The sequence below is a fragment of the Meriones unguiculatus genome, chromosome 3 (genome assembly GCF_030254825.1).
Source record: "Meriones unguiculatus strain TT.TT164.6M chromosome 3, Bangor_MerUng_6.1, whole genome shotgun sequence".
In the NCBI taxonomy this organism is placed as follows: Eukaryota; Metazoa; Chordata; class Mammalia; order Rodentia; family Muridae; genus Meriones; species Meriones unguiculatus.
In genome coordinates, this window is record NC_083351.1 from 146,119,823 (window position 1) to 146,144,257 (window position 24,435).

At 40.6% G+C, this 24,435-nt stretch overlaps 1 protein-coding gene across 1 annotated transcript in view; it reads left to right on the forward strand.

Annotated features, from left to right (window-relative positions):
• Gabrb1 (gamma-aminobutyric acid type A receptor subunit beta1) overlaps nucleotides 1-22,810 on the forward strand; it is a 452,897-nt gene extending 430,087 nt beyond the window's left edge. The window contains exon 9 of the mRNA XM_060380727.1: nucleotides 10,457-22,810. Within this exon, the coding sequence (XP_060236710.1) occupies nucleotides 10,457-10,801 (345 nt within the window). The 3' untranslated portion in view covers nucleotides 10,802-22,810. The remainder of the gene's footprint in view (nucleotides 1-10,456) is intronic.
• The last annotated feature ends 1,625 nt before the right edge of the window (nucleotides 22,811-24,435 follow it).

Consider the following 24,435-nt stretch of genomic DNA (forward strand, 5'->3'; position numbering starts at 1 on the left):
AGATTTAGGAGCCATGCTAGGTGCAGGTGATAGGGTTAGAGCCTGGAAATGTGGTCCACTCTAGGAGAGGGAGAAGTGTATACAGGCTGTGGCCTTCCAGGATGTCTGTGCCAATGTATGGAGGCCACTATTCCCATGGGACAGCTTTGTGAAATAGTGTGGGCTTCTCAAGGACAGAGTTAGCTCATTCTGCAGCCAGTATCATCCCCTTTCTTACTTCCTACTTGGTAGTCCAGAATCATTTAGCATATGTGAATCTCTTTTAATTGGCCAGCGAAAAAGAAATAACGCACTGTTTGCAACATGAATTGAGCTTAAAGGTATGCCTCAATGAGGCTTTTAAACTGTCACTGCCAACAAGACTGTGTTTCATTTCAATTACACTGAAATGGGTTCTGCTATGTTTATATATTCAAAATATCCAGAGTGGTTAAATTCAGCAAGTGGTAACTTTTTTATTTTTTTACAAGGGAGGTGATGAAGGCAGAGAGAAAGAGTAATGCAGAGGATGAGCAAGGATACAAACAAGTTGGTACATTTGCTTAGTGTTTCTGATGAGGGAAATACAGCTGTCATCTTGCTGGTTCCTGGACCCCTGTCCTTTTAGGCCCAGCCTCTGGATTTTAACGCATACCTGTTTTTATAAGTCAAGAGTCTCCAGAAAATAAAACCAACGCAAGAGAACCAACAGCACATAGCAAAGTTTATTTTAATTAATTATCTTACACAGTTGGGGAGCTGTTAGTTCTGAATTCTGGAGAGCAGGTTTCAGGCTGGAAAGTACTCTGAACTTGATCCCAAATCTGTAGAACATTCTGGAATCATGGACTCAGTTCTGAAGCACACTTTGTTCTTCTCCAGGGATCCTGTGTTTGCTCTAAAGCCTGTAACATGATAATTTAAGTCCACTCGCATCATCAAATACTATCATCTGTAATTACAATAACAATAATTATGTCTGCTATATCTACAAAATAATTTTACTATGATGTAAAGACTAGTGCCAACACGGCATGTAAATGGCTGTACCATTTTAGCCACCAATGCTAACATTTAATTGTTCATTGATTCAGTCTCTCTATTGTTTCAAGCACCTTTTTCGTTTTGAACAAGACAAAGTCTGATCTAGTAAAGGAAAATTCTAATGAACTACTCAGGGGAAGAAACAGGAAGACTGGGAGTTCTGCTCTTACCTTTTTGAGAGTAAGATGCCTTTAAATATTGCTGTAGAAGCATGTGATAGGCTGTTCTATAGTAAAGAACATAAGAAAATGTAATTTGCTTTTAATTTTCACTTTTATGAAGTATGAACATGACTAGGAAGATAGATGATAGCTATAGATAGATTATAGATAGATAGGTAGATAGATAGATAGATAGATAGATAGATAGATAGATAGATAGATAGATAGTTGTGTGATAGAATTAGGTGTTTTTTCTTTATACTGATTTTTAAACAAATTGTTGCTGGGAGAGGAAAGTATGGATTGTTATCCTCCCTGAGAACATAAGAATGGAAGCCCCACTACTTTAAGAAGCTCATCTGCTTTGTTCACCGCCATCTTCCCAGAGTTAATTTACAAACAAGGTGTTTAAGAGCCCTGTGCTGCAGGAAGGATGGAAAGAGATCAGCAACCACAAGCCAGATATCCACTTCTCCTGAGGCTTCCCTCCACATGTGAGTCCTTCCACTTGTTTGTGGCCAGATGCTGCCAAGGCCAATGAAAGTGATCATCTGGGAGGAAGATCACAGAGAGGCTCAGAGTCACAGGGGCAAACATGAAAAGGTCAGCTGGACAGAACACTGAGTGCCTGCATTTAACAGAGGGCACACCGTTCGTCCAGCAAAAGTTCTACAGTCAGTTAAGGAGAGCTCTTCAGTGTTTACATGGGAGAGCACAATATTAAGGGTTTTATTCATTAAGATCTGTCCATTTCTAAAACGAGGGACATAAAGTCCTACAGCCACATTTGGCACAGTGCCTGAAGCTCAGCAGGCGCTTTATAAACATTTGCTGGATAATGGAGGAGGTGAATGAATAAGCACTTTAACTGTTTATCCATGTTCCTCTTAAAATTACCTCCTGCAGCACAGAAAAGATGCCCATCCAGTAAAGAGTGAAGCAGCAGCCAGCCATCAGGCCGCATGTCTACAGCCATATTTCTTTTATTCACCATGTAAGCTATGCTTTTAGATAACCTTTCTAAAGCTGAAGAAAGATGGATTGCTTATATGTCCCCCTGAAGCCCCAGCAATAATACTCGTATTCTATAGATTTAGACTCAGTGATGCTCTATTCGTAAAACAAGAATCAGTGGTGAGTTTTATTGTTATTGTTTTGTTTGTTTGTTTGTTTGTTTGTTTTGAGGACTACAGTGCAGCCATTCCCTCCATTGCTGGGCTCATCTTGAAGTCACTGGAATCCATGAGCAACTGCAACCCTCGCCCACAAGTGCATCTGGGTGCACTATGCAGATCCCTAACATTGCATTTCCACACTGCACTCCCCGTGTGAACAAATCACAGGGAGGAAAACACCCAGATGAGGCAGAGCTGTGTCGGCCAGCTTCTTTGCAAATGTGCCCAGGTGATGGTCAGTGCAGATCAGTGAGAAGAAAAGAGAAGCTGGGTATAGACCCTGATTCAGTTGTGCCTGGAAATTAATGCAGGAATTTCCTTGCTCTAGGGGGACTTGAAGAGTAGGGAACGTTTATCTCACTGAGCAGTCATGTCACCAACAGCAATGCTTTAGAACATCTGACAGTCTTCACCCCCGTAAGGGCCCATCATGTTTACATTCTCTTTTGCTCTAATTCTGTCTGAGTTATACTCCACTTGGATGCTGATCCCTCATTAACTAGGCAGCATTTGTCCAGTACAGATGACACAAGGTACAACACACCTCTCAGTGTGTCTAAAGTTGTGAAGAAACGATCGCCATTTTCCTTGTGGACCTTATTTTGAGAGAAACTACATGAGTGCTACGTAGGCCATCTAGCACATGCATAGGCATGCGCACACACAGACAAATGCACACATGCACACACATGCACATGCACAGGCCTGCACACGTGCATATTTGCGCGCACACACACACACACACACACACACACACAGTCTGTAACATCAGCTTTTATAACCTTATTCTAGTAGTGAAAGCTCCTGGAAGTGTTAAAGGATTCTTATGTGGATACTCTCAACTGTTTCTCAAAAGTAACACAGTACGGTTGATTTAATAATTAGACAATGAGATCAACATTCATAGAAAGCTCGAGAACCGGACTCATTCTTTTATGCGTGAAAACACCCCTTGAAACTATGGTTTCTAGTTCAACCTCTGAAACCACTTTAACAGATTTACACAAAGTAATAAACCTCAACATGTCCTTAGACATCTTTCTATATGCACCTGACTTCTGTTTAACAAGAAGCTGCATGCCTCCCTGGCTTATCCTGGTGTCTTGTTTATCTAGCTGCTCATCATAATTTAGCTTCACATGGTATATAATATAGATGAGGGATTTAATTTCACAAGTTTTTTTTTTACTTAACATTTGTAACGTGTTATATTGCAATGTTATACTCCATAACAAAAGACTGCCAAAGACTGGAAACACATCCTTTAGAGCACCTAGGGAAAAGCATCCATTTATACATGAGAATACTAAGATTTTGACTGAGCCAAGCTCATTGCTCATCAACCAAGAAAAAAAATCAAGATGAAAACACAGCTTCCGACCCCCAGTCCCTTTCTCTGCCATCTCTACATCCTTCAAGACCCCCTTCCAGATGCTTGCTTTCATGAAGCTTCCTGTAACTAGCAATAAATTCTTCCTCTGATGAAACCATTAGCATTAGATTAAAAACATGCCATCGTGATTCCCCATAGGAGCAATGCACCTCAATGACATGTATCTCTTAAAAAAATCTGTGTTCTGCGTTTTTCTTGAGTGTTTCAAACCTAGAAGTCATATGCTCTATTCTTCATCTTTTAAAGTATCCTCATCACTTCAGCTCCACAGCTTCAATAGCAAACTTCCCAAGGCATGACTTTTCCAACTCACACTATGTGCTGTGAACACACACGCACCATCGTCTAGAGCTGCACCCACTCAGGCAAATGGAAACATTAGCACATTCTCCTGTCGGATGGCAGTCTCCCAGGACTCCACTTCAGCAGGTATTCTGCTGGAATCTAACACCTTCGCCTCACTCACTTCCTCAAAAGCTGCCTCTAACCGTCCTTTTTTTTTTTCCCTCATCAGCTGTTCTGACATCCTGTCTGGACACATATTAGCTAACGATTTGTTTCTTTTTCCTTGAATTACAAAGTTTTAAAAAAATATATGACTTCTAGGTCTAAATTATGTGTATGTGGCCTAGGTGTGAGTGTACATGTGGGTAGCCCAGGTGCCACAGAGGCCAGAAGAGGACATTAGATGGGCCCCCGAGAGCTGGAGCTGCAAGCTTTGGTAGCCACCTGTTCTGGGTATTGGCAACTGAACTCTGCAGTAAGTAGGCTTACCTGCTAAGCCATCTTTCCAGATCCTTGAGCTATCAACTTTTGATGAAGGGAATTCATATGAACTGCCTGAACCTTGTGGCCACTGATTCAGTCCTTAATCCTTTGTACCTAGATTCTGATCCACCTTTTTCTACAAACACAATGGCCCCTTTGATAAATCTATGATCCTTTTCTACAACAACCTTTCCCCTCTTCTCTCTAAAACCCTGGTGACTCTACTTCTCTTTTGACTACCTCTTCCTTCCCACTTGAGTTATCATTCCTTTTTCTCCTTCTTTGCTTCCCTCTCCACTTTATCAAGATTTTTTCATGTATTCCATATCTAATCCCACAAACACGCACATACACACTCCCACAAACACTCACACACACCCTACATCATATCCATACTTACACACACATATTCATGCATGCACACCACGCACTCACATACACGCACACACATGCTCATACCTTAGTTCCAGTCATATTATTCTAGTCATCTCCACATAGACAATTTCACACTGCCTAAAACCATTGGGCTACCTAATATATGACACAACTTTGATCAAAGTATCCCACTTTTTCCTTGATCCCTCTGATTCTCGTGGGGAATCACTGTGGGAGTGAACTCCTCTGTCATCTAATGACCATCTAATCCTCTCAAACAACAAGCTAAAAGTTTCCAGACAGACTTCACTCTTTACCCTGTAAATAATGATCAGGGCAGTTCTCCTGGCTTTTGATACTCTTTCATAGCTTCTTTTGTGGAATCATTCTTTCCCCACTATCATACTGCCCTACTCCTGGCCCACCTTCTCTTACCTCAGCACATCTATGCCTCTGAGTAAGAAATAGGATTTGTACTTAAGAATAAATATCAGTACTCCACAGTAGTATGTTATAGAGGACAAATGCAAAAATGGGGGTGGCATGACATAGGTGTGTTTGTTTGGGCTAAAGAATATCTCTATAGGACCAAGCCATCAAATACATCAGACACAAAGCTGGACTCATGTGTTCTCTGGCCAAGAATGCCTTCAGGAAACAGGAAGTGCTGTGTGTCTGCCAGATGGATCTGAGCTGTGGTATCATTTTTCGATATTTGCTCCCTTACAACGCTCACCTCTCCCTAACTCCACACAGTTATGTTTAGTCACCTGCCTCTACCCCTTTCTGCTTCTTGATCTTTGTGGCTATATGGCTTTGTAAGCTCCACTCTAAACTTTGGTGCTAGTGCATTGTGTATGATAAGGATTCTAGTTTTGCACAGCATAATCCTGATGGACTATACCAGACACAGTAGTAAGGACTCGTGTTTGGGTAAAGCTCTTGAATTTACTAACATAAGGAAAGACACAAAGACACACAAAGAAACAGGGATTTAAATTAAGCTTTGGAGATAACAGATTTATTTGTTTAACATGTAAAGAAGAAAAAAATACTATTCAATAGAAAAAAATACTATTTTTTAATTCTCATTTGTTTAATCTTTGGTGGTCCCCTTAGCTTTTGTGAGACTCAGTCTTATCACTTGCCATACTAGAGTGATATAATGCATTCCATGTTGCCTTACAGAAAATAATAGGTAAATTACAGAGTGTGGTTTTAAAAGATTAGTTATTAACAAACAAAAAATAAAAGCTCTTGTACTGTGCCTCGTGCCTTTTATCCCGGCACTTGGGGAGGCAGAGGCCAGTGCCTCTTGTGAGTTCGAGGCCAGCCTGGTCTATAAAAATAGTCCTGGACAGCCAAGGTTATACAATGAAACCCTGTTTCAAAAAGGCAAAGGAAGAAAGAATGAAAGAGAAAGAAAGGAAGGAAGGGAGGAAGGAAGGGAGGGAGGGAGGGAGGGAGGGAGGGAGGGAGGGAGGGAAAAAGGGAGGGATGGAAGGAGGAAGGAAAGAAAGAAAAAGAAAGAAAGAAAGAAAGAAAGAAAGAAAGAGAGGGGAGAAAAGAGCTAGAGGCCAATTGAAGCCACTGTTTCTCTTCATTGTCAACTCAGTGTTTGAAACTATTAACTATATCACTAAAATCACTGCTGGATGTTATGAAATCCAAGTAGAAAGATATAAGCTTTAAATCAGATAAGTATGGGCTCTAATCTGAGAACTGAAATTTACTAGCTAGCTAAACACAGTCAGTTTGTTAATAATTCTAAATCTCAGCTTCTTCATCTAGAAACTGAAGGTGGCATGTCATGGAAACCTTTTTAAGTAGTGCACATACTAATAACACGTATGAAGCATGTACCATTATGCTGGGCACCTGGTAGACAGTCTCCTACAGTCTACCGTGGGTATCACTATATCATACCATTTTATGACCTAGCTTTTTGTCTGCTTGCCTGTTCCTCCTCTGCGCTTTTCTCTTCCTTCTTCACCAGACTCTTTTGCCTCCCTGCCTATATCTGTACTTTTAACAGGTGATCACTGAGATTAATCTTACTTGGAAGCATACACTATAAGCTAAACACACTAACACAGCTGCCTCATGCCCTTTGAAGCCCTTCAAATTTATGTGCGAGTAAGCAATGAGGTTCCTCCATGGTCTCGAATTCAGGTCCTACCTCCAGCTTCCTGCCTAGACTTCCTACCCTAACTCCCTTCATGATAAACTGTAAGCTGAAATGAACCCTTCCCTCCCCAAAATGCTCTATCATAGCAGCAAAAAGCAAAAAGCAAACTAGTACAGAAATCAGTACCAGGGAGTGGGGTGTGGCTGTAACAGCCTTAACCATGTTGGGTTTGTTTGTTTGTTTGTTTGTTTTTTAATGTTGTAGGTGTTTTTTTTTTTTTTTTAAGTTGTGGGTTTGAAAAGCCATTAAGTGTTCAGTTCAACCAACCTAATGGGTTGTTCTGTAGCAGCGTAGAAGACAAGAGTGTTGAAGGAAATGAAAAAGATGGAGGCCTAGCTTGTGAAGTTTCAGAGGCAAGTTAGGACTCTAACAGGGCTGTTCGTTCATGTGACATCTTGAATTGAGAATCTGTGCTTTCCTGTGAGCTGAAGAGGAAGCTGTGATTAACAAGAGACCAGAACCACCAAAGTGAAACCTTTGCTTTACTAGGACAATTGATGTGGTTAGCTGTGGCTGAGAAATCAGCTGTAATTAAGAAAAGACCACACTGACTGAGATGAAATCTTGAGGGAGTATATCACCCAGAAGCTGTGGTCCAGAGGTGGTCGGTGCTGCACCACAGGCTGGTAGACAAATCTGGTCGTGTGCAAGAGTCCTTACATGTTTATTCCTGGTTTTGGTGGCATGAGAGCTGCAGGACTGAGGGAGTCATGGAAAGAAACTGAGGCTTGGCACTGGGAGAGGCCAGGAGAGGCCATTGGTGAGAGAACAGCCTCAATTCTCCAGCTTGTTATAGATGCCAGGACCATGTATGGATGCCAAGACAATGTGATAACCACAAAGGATGGCAGTGGATGTGGAGTGAACAGGCCTGAGCCTGTAAGCTAGGCTGGGTGTAGGGGTGTGATATGGAGCTACCTAAGCCCTTTACAGCGCAGAGTTGTAGGTCCCAGATGGGGACATTGAGCTAGTTATAATGTTGGATTTGGGATGTTGCTTTGGTTTTATTTTAACTATACTCTGGTTCTTCCCTCTTAGAATAGGAAGTTTTAAGGGTTTTTTTGGGGGGGAGGTGGAGGGGGTGTTTTGTTTTGGGGGTTGTGGTGGTAGGTTTTTTTGTTTGTTTGTTTTTGTTTTTGCTTGTTTGTTTTAATTTTACAGGAACCCATAGTTGAGAGACTTTAGATTTGTAAAGAGGTTTAAAAGAGAACTTGGTCTTTTAAAATATTTAAATTCTTAAAGACTCTTGGGCTTTTAAAGTTTTATTATGCTTCATATTGTGATATTAACAAGAGATCTTGGGAATTTAGAAGAAAGAAAAGATTCTTGGTTTAATAGAGATTTGTTTGTCAAGTTGGCAGGGTTTCTACTGTGCTAGTTAATTTTTTCATCAGCTTGACACAAGCTGGGATCATCTGAAAAGAGGAAAGCTCAGCTGAACAAAAATGCCTCATCAGAATTGCTGTAGGCAAGTCTGTAGAGTCGTTGGCTTGACTAATGACTGATGTGGGAGGGTCCAGCCCAGTGTGAGTGATAACAGCCCTGGAAGGTAGTCTTGGACTGTTTAAAAAAGCAAACAGGGAGAGCCACAGGGAGCAAGCCAGTAGGCAGTGTTCCTCCATAATCTGCTTCCTGGCTCCAGTCTTGCCCTGCTTAAGTTTCAGCTCTGACTTCCCTTCATGAAGGATTGTAACCTGGGACTTGTAAGATGCAATAAACCCTTTCCTCCTCCAAGTTGCCTTTGGTGATGGTGTTTTATCACAGCAACAGAAAGCAAACAGTGCAAAAGGTATGTGCTGGTTAGGTAGTACAGTCTATTTGACACAACCTGGAGTCAACTAGCAAAAAGGAACGCTTGAGGAATTGCTCAATTCAGACTGGCTTGTGTTTGAGCCTGTGAAGGGAGTGTCTTGATTGATAGTTCCTTTGAGATGCCCTGACAAACTAGGCAGGTGGGCCTAGGCTGTATAAGAAAACTAACTGATTATGCCAGAAAGACAGCAAACAGAGTTCCCCCATGGTTCTTGTCTCCAAGTTTCTACTTGAGTACCTGCCCTGACTTCCCTCAATAATGGATAACAATCTAGGAGTGTAAGCTAAATAAACCCTTTCCTTCCCAAGTTGCTTTTGGTCAAAGTGTTTTATAACAATGTCTTACTTAGAGTTTCTGTTGCTACAACAGAACACCATAACCAAAATGCAAATTGGGGAGAAATGGGATTATTCAGCTTACACGGCCACATTGCTGTTCATTACCAAAGGAGGCCAGGACAGGAAGTCAAACAGGGTAGGAACCGAGAGGTAGGAGCTAACGCAGAGAGGACATGGCGGAATGCTGCTTACATGGCTTGCCCAGCCTGCTTTCTTATACAACCCAGGACCACCAGCCCAGGGATGGCACCACCCTCAATGAGCTGGGCCCTTCCCTCATTGATCACTAATTAGGAAAACGCCTTACAATAGGATCTTAAGGTTCCCTTCTTTCAGATAACTCTAGTTTGCATGTCAAGTTGACATAAAACTAGCCAGCCCAAACAGCAACATAAGTCAAATTAGAAAACAATAAATAGACAGGTGGTGAAAAGTAGAGAAAGAGAGATAGGCAAACAGACTAATGATAGATAGATAGATAGATAGATAGATAGATAGATAGATAAAAAGAGAGATGATAAATAGATGGTACAGATGAATGCAGGTGGATAGATGGTACATAAGAAATTGATAGATGGAAGTAAACATGAAAGACCAAAAAGTAGAGATAAAGAAATAAATAATGAGAGGATGTAAAATACTTATATAGATAAATAATAGAAGATAAATAAATAGATTGTAAGAAATTAATAGAGATAGATAGGCAGATAATAGGTAGATAGAAGATAAAAAGAGACAATTGATAGATTGGTGATAAGTAGATAGATGACAGATGGATAATTGATAGAAATTGATGACTGACATAGATAGATGATAGAAGATAAACAAATGATAGCTGAAAAAGAATAAATAATAGTTGCAGGCTGACAGTTGATAGGCAGGTATGTAGAAGATAAACAGATAATAAATGCTCAAAGTAGACAGATAATTGATAGAGATAACTGGTTGCGATAATAGATGACAGAGATTGAGGATAAATGATAGACAGCTAATAGAAAAGAGAAGGCTGATAGATACAGTGAAAGACTGATAGACACACCATGAACTGTAGATAATCTCGATTGTCAGGGAGCACAAAGAGCCACTTATCTACTGCAAGAGATCAGTCTACACAAAATGGAAAGGATCAATGTTGTCGTGACCCCCCCCCCCCCCCGCCGTGACGATCACCGAATAACAGTGAACGTCCTAAGTGTCTAAACACGTCATCTCTGCCCCTCAGGTCGATGCCCATGGCAATATTCTCCTCAGCACCCTGGAAATCAGGAACGAGACCAGCGGCTCCGAGGTGCTCACGGGTGTGAGTGACCCCAAGGCCACCATGTACTCGTACGACAGTGCCAGCATCCAGTACCGCAAACCGCTGAGCAGCCGCGAGGGCTTCGGGCGCGGTCTGGACAGGCACGGGGCGCCCGGCAAGGGGCGCATCCGCAGGCGAGCCTCGCAGCTCAAAGTGAAGATCCCCGACTTGACGGACGTGAACTCCATAGACAAGTGGTCCCGAATGTTTTTCCCCATCACCTTTTCTCTTTTTAATGTCGTTTATTGGCTTTATTATGTACACTAAGGTCAATCTCATGGTTCGGTTTAGACTACCTTCCTCCTGGCTTACTTTTAAACCCCACAGGTTCCCAACAGCGATAATTGCTGAGGTTTTGAGGTAAGAGATCCATCCTTACAATCGGTTTTCAATCTTGCGTGTCAGTTTCTTATTATCACACCATGTTTACTTCAACAACAAAGGTATTTTTCTTGTCTACTGTGGTCCAAGTTACTGGCTCTGTAAGAGTTCCATCAATTGCTTTGTTTACAAACACAAAGAGAGAGGTAGATGGATGATAGATATTGTTGGCAGTCTTTTCTAGTTGCCCTGCATTTTATTGGATTATTTAAAAATGAAAGCGTACAGAGGATCGTGCTGTCTACCTGCACTGTGTTCAGAGCAAACTATAACCATCTCATGCTGCCAAAAATAAAACAAGAAAAATAGCAAGAAAAAGCATAACTTCAGCAGCTCAGAAGAATAAAGCCATTGACAAGTTGCAAATTTCCAGGAAGGGAGGCTCTAGCATGGACAGTTCCGGTCCACTCTGAGTCCCTTCTAGAAAGGCTTCGCAGCTCTGTGGAAGAGAGACATCAAAGCTAGTGCTGGTCTTTTTTTCCCCCAAACTCAACACTGCTGTGTCCATCTGACAATGACCATGGATAATCCTAAAAATGTTCCTTTCTGAGACTGTCCAGATGTTCAAAGTCAGCAGTAGAATCCAGCCTGATCTAACTGGCAGTCACTAAGAACAATTTTCTTCTCAAGAATAAAGAGTTTGGAGGATAATAAATAGTTTTCTTCCTGCCCTTCATGGAAAGTAGTTTTGACTGTCCGTTCATGAGCCTTGGAATCTCTTGATGCCATGAAACCATGTGATCATATTTCCACAGTTCCTGCTCCACAGAGAAAGAGAGAAAGGATATGTGGGATACAGGTGGTGAGGGCTTTGAAGGAGACAGAGGCCATTTTTTTTTCCTTGAGAAAAATTGCTGTTTTCCTGAGGAAGGCAAGACTTACACATTAGGTAAAGGGAGCCTGGGCAGTTATCCGCACTGCCAAATCTTAAGTCAAATTGTATGCAGGGTGCAGTGTCTAATGGCAACAAGCTCATCACACAGGACTCTCCTGGCACTTTTTGATTCTGCTCTCTGAGCTCTGCGTTTCAAACTACAAAATGAATGGTCCAGGAAATGCTCATCCTCCTTGTCAATGTCTTCCTCCAAAGCCAGATTTCCGTTTAAGAAAAGCTTTAAAGTTAGCAAAATCACAGAAGAAAAGAAACTCAAAATGACAAAACACTGAGCCTTTAGCCATGCACAAAGCCCCTGAAGTGTGGACCCTGCCCGTCTACACTCATTAATCACTGTCATTATTGCACTGCCTCATCTCTGCTCATGGATTATTCTGGGTCGTGATTCTCATGACTTTTGAGAAAAGCAACACAATTCTAAACATGCTCAACAAGCTACTGTTGAGTTCTTCTCATTTTATGTCATTAAAACCTCATTTTCTTTCAGCCTGAGTTTGTAAAATTATATATGTTTATTTGCAAGGTTGAGTGAGACCACAAATTGACCAACCATGGATGGAAGCCATTTTGGCACACAATCCATGCATATGATGGGGAACTGAAGGACTAATCAGGATGACTGCCTCATTTAATGGTCTGCCTCTCCTCTGAGAAGAGAATCAGTTTGCAGCGTATTGTGAGCTGCTAACCATTATATTCACATTTGGAAAGGAAAAGCTGGAATTCCTATTAATGAGCCTAAGGGGAGAATATGAAATGTTCATTTAGAAAGCGAGAGGAAGAGAGAAACCTTAAATAAGTGAGTGTGGCTGGGTGTAATAACATCCATTAGTAAAAATATTAAAATCCCACTATACCTAAAAAAAAAAAAAAAAAAAAAAAAAAAAGCACATCAAATTCATGAGGAGTACTGGGATTTTGAAGACAAAATTTCAGTTACGTTTTCAGGCATATGAGCATGTTTCCCTGACTGAACTGAACTATCCTCAGCCTGGTGTTCACATAAAAAGCTCTACTCAGTTTCCAGCCGGCTGAGATGCTTTGCCCTGGACAATGGTTGGACAAAGAAGAATGAGGTCCTGTCTGCAGTGGGAAGGGGGGGGACCACTAAGCAGTCATTTATTTTAAACATAGAAAGGGAAATTAGGAGCCTGATGCTGAACAAAAAAAAAAAAAAAAAAGATCATTCTAATGTCAAAGTTCTTTACATGGCTTTTTAAGAAGGAACTACTAAATCAGAGAGAAAGTCTCTACTTAGATCTTCTCGTAAAGGATTGTGATAATTTGTTTTCAGTACTATATTTTCCCTTTTAAAAATCTGACGTGATTCTGTTATAGTTTGAGATATAAAGCATCTTTTTGCATAACAAAAAAAAACAAACAACATTTTGGACTCCTACATCTTAACCTCTTAACATGTGAAATGATTAAGCCTGAACTGCCCACTGGGCTTGAAATGGTATGGGGATCATAGCCACCATTATGCAAATCAACTGAATGGCTTTGATCTCAGGGGCAATGGAAACCCGCAGCACGGAAAAGCTGTCATGCTTGTGGGTCATGATCTTTGTCCTAACATCTGAACATCTCCCAGACTAATCCATTCCTCTTTGCTCCCTTACCCAGCCAAGGAGTGACAGGGTAGCACTTTCCTTCTCTTGGTTTTTTTTTCCCTCTCTTCTTGCCCAAAATGTTGTAAATAAAACATAAAAGTCATGAAATAGTCTTAAATGCCCTCACGCTGGCTCCCCTTCTTGAAAGATTCAGATTACATTATACAAAGGTTATTCTTTAACTATTATTGAGTGGATTTTCCTTTTGCCCTGAAAATAGCCGCAGTCCCCTGCATCAAGGAACAGAAGAAACTGAAAACTGCAGACTCATTCTCTTATTCTTCACTGACATCCAGGGAACCCCACATTTCACAGTTCAGCTGCAGGACAGATTGTGTTGAAGACTTGACCTGCTGTGGGCACAACAGACATCCCACCTTTCACTTGACAACCGTGACAGCACACTCATCCCTTCTTTTCTTATTTTTTCCTTGGCTTACAATATCAGATGTTCCTTACACTTAGCAGTTCTGTGTGGTAAAGATCATTCTGCTGGAGTGACCCAGGATCAGTATCTCCTCCTCCTCTATTGACAAATAGAAGCAGCAGCTGGCTCGCATGCCTGCTGAGTGAATGATCTGTGCTTGTGTACACGTCACCTTTAGTGTTCACTAAAGTCAGTGATGGGTTTTAAAAAGGAGAAAAACGTAGTTCAGGGAAAAAGAGGAATGAGAGGCTTTAGGGTCCTGAAGAACAGGCTTTCCCTTAAGAACAAGTCATAGAAAGTTCACAAAATTCCATCTTCTTAAAACCAACGACTATTTTATGACTATTCATTTAGAAAGGGTTTGATTACCATCTGCCAAGTTAAACAGAAAGGATGCAGATAATCCTTCCAGACGAGAATGGTCTCCAAGGTTTCTCATGCTTGAAATTTTGGACAATATTCTGTCAAAAGGTGACGTGCCACGATTTGTTTCTTAAAGTCTAATTGTGTGTCTTAGAAAGGGATGGAAGGAACGTGCAATCATTTGCTCAAGGTGGTTTGATCAGCAGTTTCTGGGATGGACAGAAGTGAAAAACATCCATGCATCTGAGAGAAAACACAAAGGCACATTTGTTAATGGAATGTAGAGTACTGTGTAAACTTCCTTGTAAATTCTGTATATAGTTCACTGAACTGTTCCCTGTGGTGTGGTGATCCTCAATTTTGGGTGGATGTTTGAAAAACCTGAGCACTGTAAATAATGTAAGCTTATAAAGCATTTGCTTTTATCCATAACATGAATTAGTGATTTGGGCCCAAACCAGAATCTCTCCAGCTCTTGCTCTTTCATGCATACAGTTGTGTGACGCTGCTGGAAGCCATAGCCAGGTGTCTGTGATCACTGCCTCATGCCTTTACCCATTGAAAGGGATAGCAGCTGCCTAGAAGGCTGCCATCCTGTGAGGCCAAAGAACAGAGCACCAGCAGAAATGAGAACTGGAGCAATCTGCTCCTTGAACAGTCATGAAAAGCAGATAAGTTGTTTTCAGTCACTGTGGCTATCAAGAACTGAAATACTGATGCTGCTTAAAGGGTCAGGGATGGAAAGGATGCTCAAAATCCACAGGTAACCCAATAGCTTTAGCTTCTAACTTCTCTTTCACTATGTTTTCTAGAACTTAGAATAACAAAATACAATACCTAAATAACTAATAACAAATAGAATAACTAAAAACAAATAGAATGGATGGGTTGGATCAGGGTGAACGGTAACTATCCAAAGGATAGGCAGGTGTACAGGTCAAGACAGTAAATGTCCTTAGTAGCACTAGGTGGCAGATATATACCTGAAAGATACAAAGGTATCTATGTCCTTACTCTTAAACGTAGAAAAAAATTTCAGTGTGAACTGATTGAGAAGACAAACAAGGGTGTTTAACTTGGGGAAGGGTCTGTGTGTGTGTGTGTGTGGTGTGAGCTAGTTGGGTTTGAAGAACCTGGTAATTCAATGTTTCCAGATAGTATTTCCTCCAAGTCTCCAGGATGTGGGCTGTATGCCACAGAATGTGTTTCCATACAAACTAGCATTCCCAAAGGAGATGATGACACCAAGAGAAATTCCGAATATCCAAACAATTGAAGACAGAGGTTGGTTTCTTAGTGTTAGAGGGAAAGGTGGCCTCCTTGAAGGTAAGATTCCTTGTGTCATTTAATGTATTAGACGAGTACATTCAGGGAGTCGTTACTTAGCGACATTTTCATTCCAAGATGTGACTTGTCCACCAAATAAACACACAAAACACACCTTGTTGGAACTAATCCATTCTACCAATTTTCTGGTTAGAACACACCGTGCTTTTACCTTAGCTTTTCTTCAGATAACATATCAGCTAGAATGGTTGAAAATGTAATTGTTGGGAGCTGCAGCAAGCATTTGATAGTTCTTTTCAATAAAAGAATTACAAAATATAAAATATTAAGTTCCTAGAAGGGTAAGAATGGGGTTGTCTGATTGCTTTGACATCTCCCATGGCAGAAACTTCCCATCAAAACTGAAACAGCATAACAGGACTTTCTTCTTGTTTTTCTCTTACCTATTCAGAAGTCTTTGGCATATTAAGGGATGCACAGTAAGGGACTCAGAACCATTTCTGATTGGCTCCCAACCTCTTGTGTATCATTAATTTAATCAAGCAAACGAACAAAAAGTTCCAGTGGGAATTCAGGTTGGGGGAGTTGATGCTCCTGAACCAGTTGTGAAGGAATTCCACTCTCCAGAGCAACGCTACCTTCACATTCCGTCCTGTGGACAACCAAAACAAGCCAGTTTGCAGGAGAGAGGCCAAACAACCTTGCCTTAGGGATACAGGGTCTCAGACTCATCCATTAAAACAGGTTCATTCTAAAGCCAAAGGATAAACAAGAGCAACACTGTTGCCTGGCTCTTGCCTCTTCCCAGGCTTCCCTTTGAGGAGAAACAGGAAAGAGGAGACACTCTCAAATATATTTTTATATGTTCAAATAACTAAACTATCATATGTGAATTTTACAATTTCATTTTTTATAAAATAGATGAACGCCTCTGTGTTATTCTTTCCCAGCTATATACGCAATGAAATCAATTCCTCTATTTATGGTCCATTTCATTTCTGAAGCTCATATGTTATCTTGTTCATATTTAGATGGTAGCTTCAATCTTTGGACTTACGTTGTATTTCTTCATTTAACTCATGAACAATGAATTATAATAATTCCCAATTCCTACTCATAATGCCTTTAAAAGGTCTTCAGAGGCAAATCTTTTAATCATGGCCTCCACTGAACACCCTTGAATTATTATTTCTGTTCTTTCTGTAAAGAGTACACATGCTTACAAAAGTCTTATTTCTCCCAACTTATTTCAAAATATGGTAGAAATGAAAATAAAGAACTTAGCATCATTGATGACTACAGTATCTATACCAGAACTGAAAGATCTTAATATCATTTTTAAAATATCAATGTAGTAGTGGAAATGTATGCTCATTTATGCATATCCTCCCTTGCTCTTAACTACATGGTATTTAAATTTTTAGTATTATTCTTCCCAGAATGTCTTATCACTCAAGTAGCACACCTGTGGTTACAGATAATCTTTTAGAAAAACAGACCTAAATGAGCATTTCTGTGCCTACATGTATGCTTCCTGTGTGTAACCTCACCTACTCCCCACTCAACCATCCAGCAGATTCTACACAGTAAGTGCACAAACCATCATGCGCTGTACAATTTCTCACCAGAGAATTACGTAAGAGGCATTTCCTCCATAAAGGATCTCTATAGACAGCTCTCTAAACATAAAGCATGCAGCGCACACTCTAATATTGGAAGGTTAACAGTACGTAGTGAAGATGGGGGGGTTAGATAATGATGAAAGAGACCTTGGAATCAGGATGGGGGCATGCCTCTGAGTCCCAGGACTGTGACTCTTGATATGTCAGCCAGTGACTTCAAGTTCTCTTCCAGAACCGGGCTTCAAAGGTTATTTTAGAGAGGATCATTTTACATAGGAATTTAACCAAACCATGCAGGTGTGCTACAGCTTCACAAATCTAATAATATTCTTTGTCACATGTCTTTGAGAGTTGGCCACTTGATACCAAGTGAATTGAGTACTAGCTCATATTTCCTCCCAACCTCATCAAATACACAGTGACACAAACAAGCAGCACAATTATTTTACTACTTTTTATAATATTCTATACTCTTCCATCATGGAAGAGTATCTTTAAGGGACTCTCAGATAACATTCATCCATGTAATCTGGTTTCCATTTGTAAATCTTTGGAATGTTAGATGTTCTTAAACCATCCTCTGTAACTCAGTCAAGAAAAAGCCATAAAGCCCTCCTTCATGGATGGAGGATGGACAATCCACCTTCTAGGCAGTGTCTGAACCCAGATGCATTCCAGGCAGCTCCAGTTTTGAACTGCCCATTTCTCTATGTTCCTAAAATGAAGTGAGCAAATATATTTGAACTTTCAAGCTAGATGCATCTTGCCATCTAGATGAAAGAGACTCTGGGTCTCCAGGTCTTGCTCCCCATCTTTCTCGCCCCTGTCTTGCCTTTTTCTCCATCTATATCGCTTTACTAATCAATTGGTCTGCTATTTTAAATACAGCCATAGCAAAAAATGAAAGTTTATTAAACTATGATTAGCCTTGTAGTTATTCTCCAACCAGCAGCCCTCCCAATCCCAGTCTCTGAACATGATCACCAAAATGATTTCTGCAAGTATTCTTAACTTTTACTGTGATTTTTTTATAATTCTCCTGGGAGCCTTGTAATTGTTGAAAGTCATTAGGATACTTTTTCTCCATACAGTGGAATGTGTCTGGCTCTGTCATTTATGGCTTTAATCGTGTTCATGTGTTTCTTCTATATCTTGTTTATTGAAAGATTTTTATCATTTATTGTATTGAATTTTTTAAAAAGAAAATTGTTAGAATAATGCCCAGGAATACTTTTTTTTCCTGTATGTCAGCCTATGAATGGAATACCTTTCTTGCAAAATTAGCTGAGTGTTTTTCTCCCAACTTCAAGCATCCTTCAAAGATGATTCTCCCAATTGATGGTAGACTCCTGCTCCTCTTAAAGCAATGAGGTGATTGCTTCCACTTCTGCTCTTCTCATGACGTTCTGAACCTATAGATGGATTCACACCAAACAATATCATTTTTCAGAGGGAGGAAGCACTCAAAGTGTTTAAATCCTCGCTAACATAGACATATCCGCTGAGATCCATTCAGGTGCAAGTGACAAAAGTTGACTCTCACAGGGTCCTTTACAATCAAAGCTTTATTAGCTCATATAACAGGGTACAAAGAAGTGCCTGGTGTAGAGTGCTCATTTCAAGAATATAAGACCCAAAATCCTTATCTGCCTCTCTGAATATCATCAGTACTCAGTACCAGGTTTCACAGACCACTCCAGATACTCATGCCGAGGTACAGAAACAGGGTAAGGCCTGAATTACTTTTTCCAGGCAAGGAACTCTTTCTTCAACTCAGTCCCAGAAGCTGTGCCGTTTGTCCTGTTGGCCAAGGTTGAGTTAGACATCATTCCTGAACCTCTGGGAAGTGTGGTTGTCATGGCTGGCTTACCAAAAATACCCAGAGCTACGCAACATAAAAATCAAATAATTTATCAATTAATAACACAAAGGAACTAAGAATGGCTTTGAGTAGATATCCAAAAATGACTCTGCCATACAGCCTACACTTTGCTCTACACTCCAGCCCTCTAAAGTTACTATATAACAAGGGTCAGAGCACAGCAGCCCAAAGAGCTTACACAGCTCTGATAGTTACCGGTGACGTGGGTATTCATTCCCAGTTTTTTTTTTTTCCCCTGCCTCCAAAGACAAAGTTTCTACCTCTCACACATGACCTATATTTCATTCCTCTGACCTCAATAATACAGGATTTTGGAGTAGTTCAAAGATGTGTGAAAACTTGAAAGAAGACAGTTCTCACACCCTAGAATGAGATGCTGTGCCCACTACACACTGTTCAGTTTATTTCTGTCCCTCTCTCCACTTCCGACACAGCATCCTTTCATTGTCTAAGGAAAGTGATGAAGAAAAGCTGGAGCAGCGGCAGCTTCAGCCACACTCCACCCTTTCCGTTCACATAATTGTTATTAGAGAACCATAGCACCCAGTTTGCCTGAGATGCCCATTTGAGTGAAAAATGGATGGCTCTAATTATGGAATCTCAGCCACCTGGAGGATATGGAAAATGCCAACAAGTTCATTGGTAGGGTTTGGATTCAGTCTCAGAAAATATGACTTACCTCCACATGACCCACTTGCTGCGTCCAGCCAGGCTTCCCCATTCGTGTCCACTATGCTTTTCACTGCTTTCTTAATTAGCTTCTTCAAAATCAATCCATAGACCTACACTACCCTTCACGCTAACAGCCTGGCATCACCCAAAATTGTTCTTACAGCTGCACTTCAAGCTTTACACCTTGTGATCAGTGTCCGGATGCTCTTCCCCGCCCCAATGATAACTTACAGAACAAGCCACCGGCACTCCAAATATCCATCCAAGCACCAATCTTCATTCCTTCACCTGCTGGAATTCCTTCAATTCTTGTAGCAACTCTGTCCACTGAAACTGTCTGTGTTGTGTGTTTCCACAGTATCCTTGTAAATATTCTACGTATCAAAAAAAAAAAAAAGTCCTTAAGAATAAACACAAGACCTTCTAAGTCCTTTGTAGCATTTCGTGCATACAATCTAGCTCTAGCTGACTCCAAGCAGAGTGGCCACTGGGATTTTTTTTTCTCCACTGACTGTGAGTGAGCCGACACGATGTTCATGATCCCTCCATTTCACTCCAGCTCCAGCAGGACTGAATTTTCTACCCTAACTACTTCTGCTTGTTCTTTATGGAACAAGGAACATTTTCTTCCACAGCTTCATTTCTGCCCCTACTAATCCATGCCTGCCTTATTAAAAAATTTTTGAATGTATGTTCTATGGACGTTTAACGTTGTAATGGCATTTCATTGCTGATAGAACACTCCAATGTGAGTCCTTAAGAGAATAGTCACTGAGGGTACATTCCCCACTGCTTCTTAGTACATTGAAAAGCAAGTGATAGAAACAACCTTCTTGTGAACCTTTTGATGGTTGACATTCCTGCTCTGTTGTCAATGTTTTCATAAAAGAAACACAGACTTTGCAAACCTAACCTCCCAGTGACAACCAGACACCCCAGTTTTACTAGGTAGTCTATTTTTCTACATATATTCTCCCCAATATGTTGAATTTCAGTGTTTGGGTTGGGTTTTTTTTTTTTTTTTTCCTTATTTCTTTTTTAACAATGCATTATTGTCTGATTTCTTTACCTTTTAAAAAAATATTCACTGGAAAAAGCTTGAAATGTGTTATGCAGTAGTGCCCCTGAGATGATATTTTTAGAAAAGCCCCTGGGTCATTCTAATTCACCTTAGTGAGAATTGTGTATCCAAGTGACCTTTTATATTCAAAACATCCACTATTTTTCTAAGGGAGGGAATGTTTATGATTTTATACACGTGTGTTTATTCACTGTTGCTCAGCCCCATATTTTAAAATAAGCCAATAATCCTCTTGATAAAAGCTACCGTGTGACACTTCTAAAAGGTCAAGATGGCCTGAGGTTTTCGGAAATTCCCAATGATATAAATGCTTGCGAGTTCTAAAAAGGCTTTAGCTTTTTAAAATAAGTTTTTGGTTATCCCCACCCACGCAGTATTTTGTGCTGTTGTGATGGAGGCATGATGGATGCAATGCTGGTATGTCATTTTAGAATGCTGAGAGGAATGAAAAGTGGAGTTTATAGTGCTGTGTGAACGCAAATCAAACTGTTTTTGAGAGAAAAGCATCTGGATTGAACATGGCTTGCTCGAGAAACTTCTCCCCGCTGTCTATCATCTCTGAAAAAATCCTTTCACTCTTCTTGAATTTATCAAAGGGCCTAAATCTGTGGCACTGGTTTTCCACAACTGTGGCAGGGTGAGGTTGGGGAGAGGCTGGGAACTCAAGTCTCATTAGGCTAGAGAACACGAAATGACTATGCTGTCGGCAGTGATTCAAACACCTCTTTGGCGATTACTTCACTGAAAACTTGACTGAATCCAAAACCTGTCCAAACCTGCCAAACAAGTGTCTGCTACTTTAATTCATAGCACTCCGTGTTAAATGGCTGTGGCTTTCAAAGCAGGTGCTACACGTGCAGGAAGAAACACACACCTTCTCTTGCCTCTCAGACTCCACTAAGCTAAGCTCACCAAGTATGTCAGCAGACATTGAGTGGTTTGTTTTTCCTTGCATTTTTGAGTCTCCACTAATCAATTTTGCAATCTACCCTCCTGCCAAATATGATTTAGCAAACTCGTTACCCTGATTGGCATTACATAGTTCTTGTAAATAAAAGAATTCTCTGGTTTTCAGAAGGCAAACTTCTTGCACTGCAAATAAACAAATATTTAATGATCTTTTACTCTTTGGCATAGCCTTTTCTTTCTAACATAAGCTGGTAATACTTTTTGTATACCTATCAGACCACTAAAAAAAAAACTTAATGGCAAGGAACAGTATTTCTGAAAACCTGTAGAAATTTTTTAATGAAACGGCACAGGCTAAAACAGATGCCAAGAAAGGAAAAGATGGAGTCCTTACTTTTATAACTCAAGATTTCTATTTTGTATCAATATATGCTGCATTTTCTGACTGAAATTGCTGTCTGTCTAACAGGATATGTGATCTTCTGTCGCCTTTTTACATTTGAAATCAAATTTCATACAGTAAGCTTGTTTGTCCCTTTCTGTTCAGGATTCAATTTTATTTCACTAATTTCTTTTCATGTGCTAAAAAGCAAGCGACATATGCCTTCATTATCTCAAAAGCTATCTGTGGACAAAATCCATGAAGCCTGTAGACTGTGATTTATACAAATAAAAGGAAGATCTCCCTGTAAACAGTGAATTTGTGAATAAGGAATTGTTCAGTGGCCTCTGACTCCCACCCTTTGTCCCCTCATGGCCTTCTTTCTATTCTGAGTCATCCATCAAGTAACTGTGTATTACTGTAAAATACAAAATCAAATAACATGCTTTCAGGTATGGACACAAGAGATGCTAGCGCTCTCAACTTCAGGACTCACAGCTAACCCTTACAGTCACAGGACTGTCCTTCACTCTGTGTTTTTGTTAACAGTGTGGCTTTGCTATAAAACATGGTATTGTTTGCTTTGGTATACAAAATTCTAAAAACTGTTGCGGCAAATGAAAGACAGATAGCACGTCCAAAAGGCTGGTGTCAGAAACCATCAGCTCTGCTTGTAACTGTGAAGCTTCTGCAATGGAATTTACTGCTGTAAATATGTACAATTTGTCAGCTTATTTCAATAAAAAAAATTTTAAAAATCAATTACAGATGGCTCCATATAAAAAGCTTACTTTGTACTATGTTTTAAAACATGCAAGAATTCAAGCATATATTTTTATAATCCTTTAAAATGTTTAGAATTTTGAATTTTTGTTTGACAGCTTTTATTGCAAAAATTAATACAAGGCTAAATCCCTGTATGTAGAAGAGATGTTTTGTCAGATCATCCAGCAAATGGAAAGAGAGAGAGAGAGAGAGAAAGAGAAAGAGAGAGAAGTAGCACTTTAGTGGGAGTTTGTTTCTGCACTACTTTTAAACACATTATTTAGGAAACATGCCTTATAAACATTAACAGACGGAGCATTTCTATAGTGCATGGAGGGAAGGACATGAGAGTCTTTCCTTGTACTAAAATTGATGTCTAAAGCAAAGTCAGTAAGTATCCACTTGTAAGATGGCTCACGTCAGTTTTTTTTTTAAATCTCTACTGTACACATGAATATTAGAGCTGTCTGTCAGTCCTGCCTCATTTGAAGACCTCTGATTTCCAAATTCATTCTCTCCCTTGAGAAAGCGTTGACAATAAAATAATGAACAGCCTGAAGTTGTGAAGTTCATTTATCTGTTAATTGATGGTTAGCAGAATAGCTTTCCAATAAAAGTCTAAATTCCAGCCTAGGGACAAGTTTAACATCTATCTAACAAAGTAACTGGGAACCATCACTCCATCGGAGCGCCTAGCTTCATCCTGAAGAAGTGCCTTTTCGTGGCGTTCAATATTGGCAATCATGCCCAGGAGGCTAGTATTACATGGGAAAAGTAAATACCCATCCAATTTTATCTAAATTAGAAAGGGAACAAATATGTAAGTAATGTGTTTAGTAAGAAATGTAAGGTAGACGGTTTGTGTCTTTCATCTCTTTCTAAACAAAGAAAAACAGTGTTATTAATTCAGGAGGCAGCTAGTAGTTATTATGCAAGGGGAATGGGGGAAGGCTAGAAAAGAATCGCAATTTCCTTGCAGAGAAAAACTAACTAAATGAATCTAGAGCAAACCAGCATTCACACAGTCCCAAGGATCACAAGGTCAGCATGGAGGTACCCAAGGAAAACTGGGTAAATGCCTCCGTCCTCTGCTCGTGTGCGAGATGACCCTCTGGGGACCTCAGAATGTTGCCGCAGTCAGTGCGTCTTTGCAGTCACTAGGACCCAAGAGATGCCACCTCTGAGCCTGTCACACCATTTCTCTCAAATCTGGAAATGTGCAAAAGCATTCACCTCTCGAGTTCTACACCAAGAGTCTACAACTCACTCCGGCCAAGAAAGCAGATAGAGTAACTACGGATCCTCGCCACTCCCTCTTCTCCAAACCCATTGCCCAGTCTCATTGCCGGAGCTGCTGCAGACTCCCCTTTCCCTGACCCTCATGCAGCTTTCCTCCAACCCTCCTCTCCACTCATCCTATTACCCCAGCCCGCAGGCTTTCCCCCAGGAAGCTACCAGCCAAGCCAGAGAAACCGACAGGCCAGAAGAAGCAGGTAGGGAAGCCTCAGATCCTCACTCCCCCTCCTCTCCTCTAAATCCAATCAATCCCTGGGTCTCATCCCCAGATCTGAGGTAGACTGGCTACCGCAGCTTCTCCTCACTCCCTGCACCCGTTCCAAGGG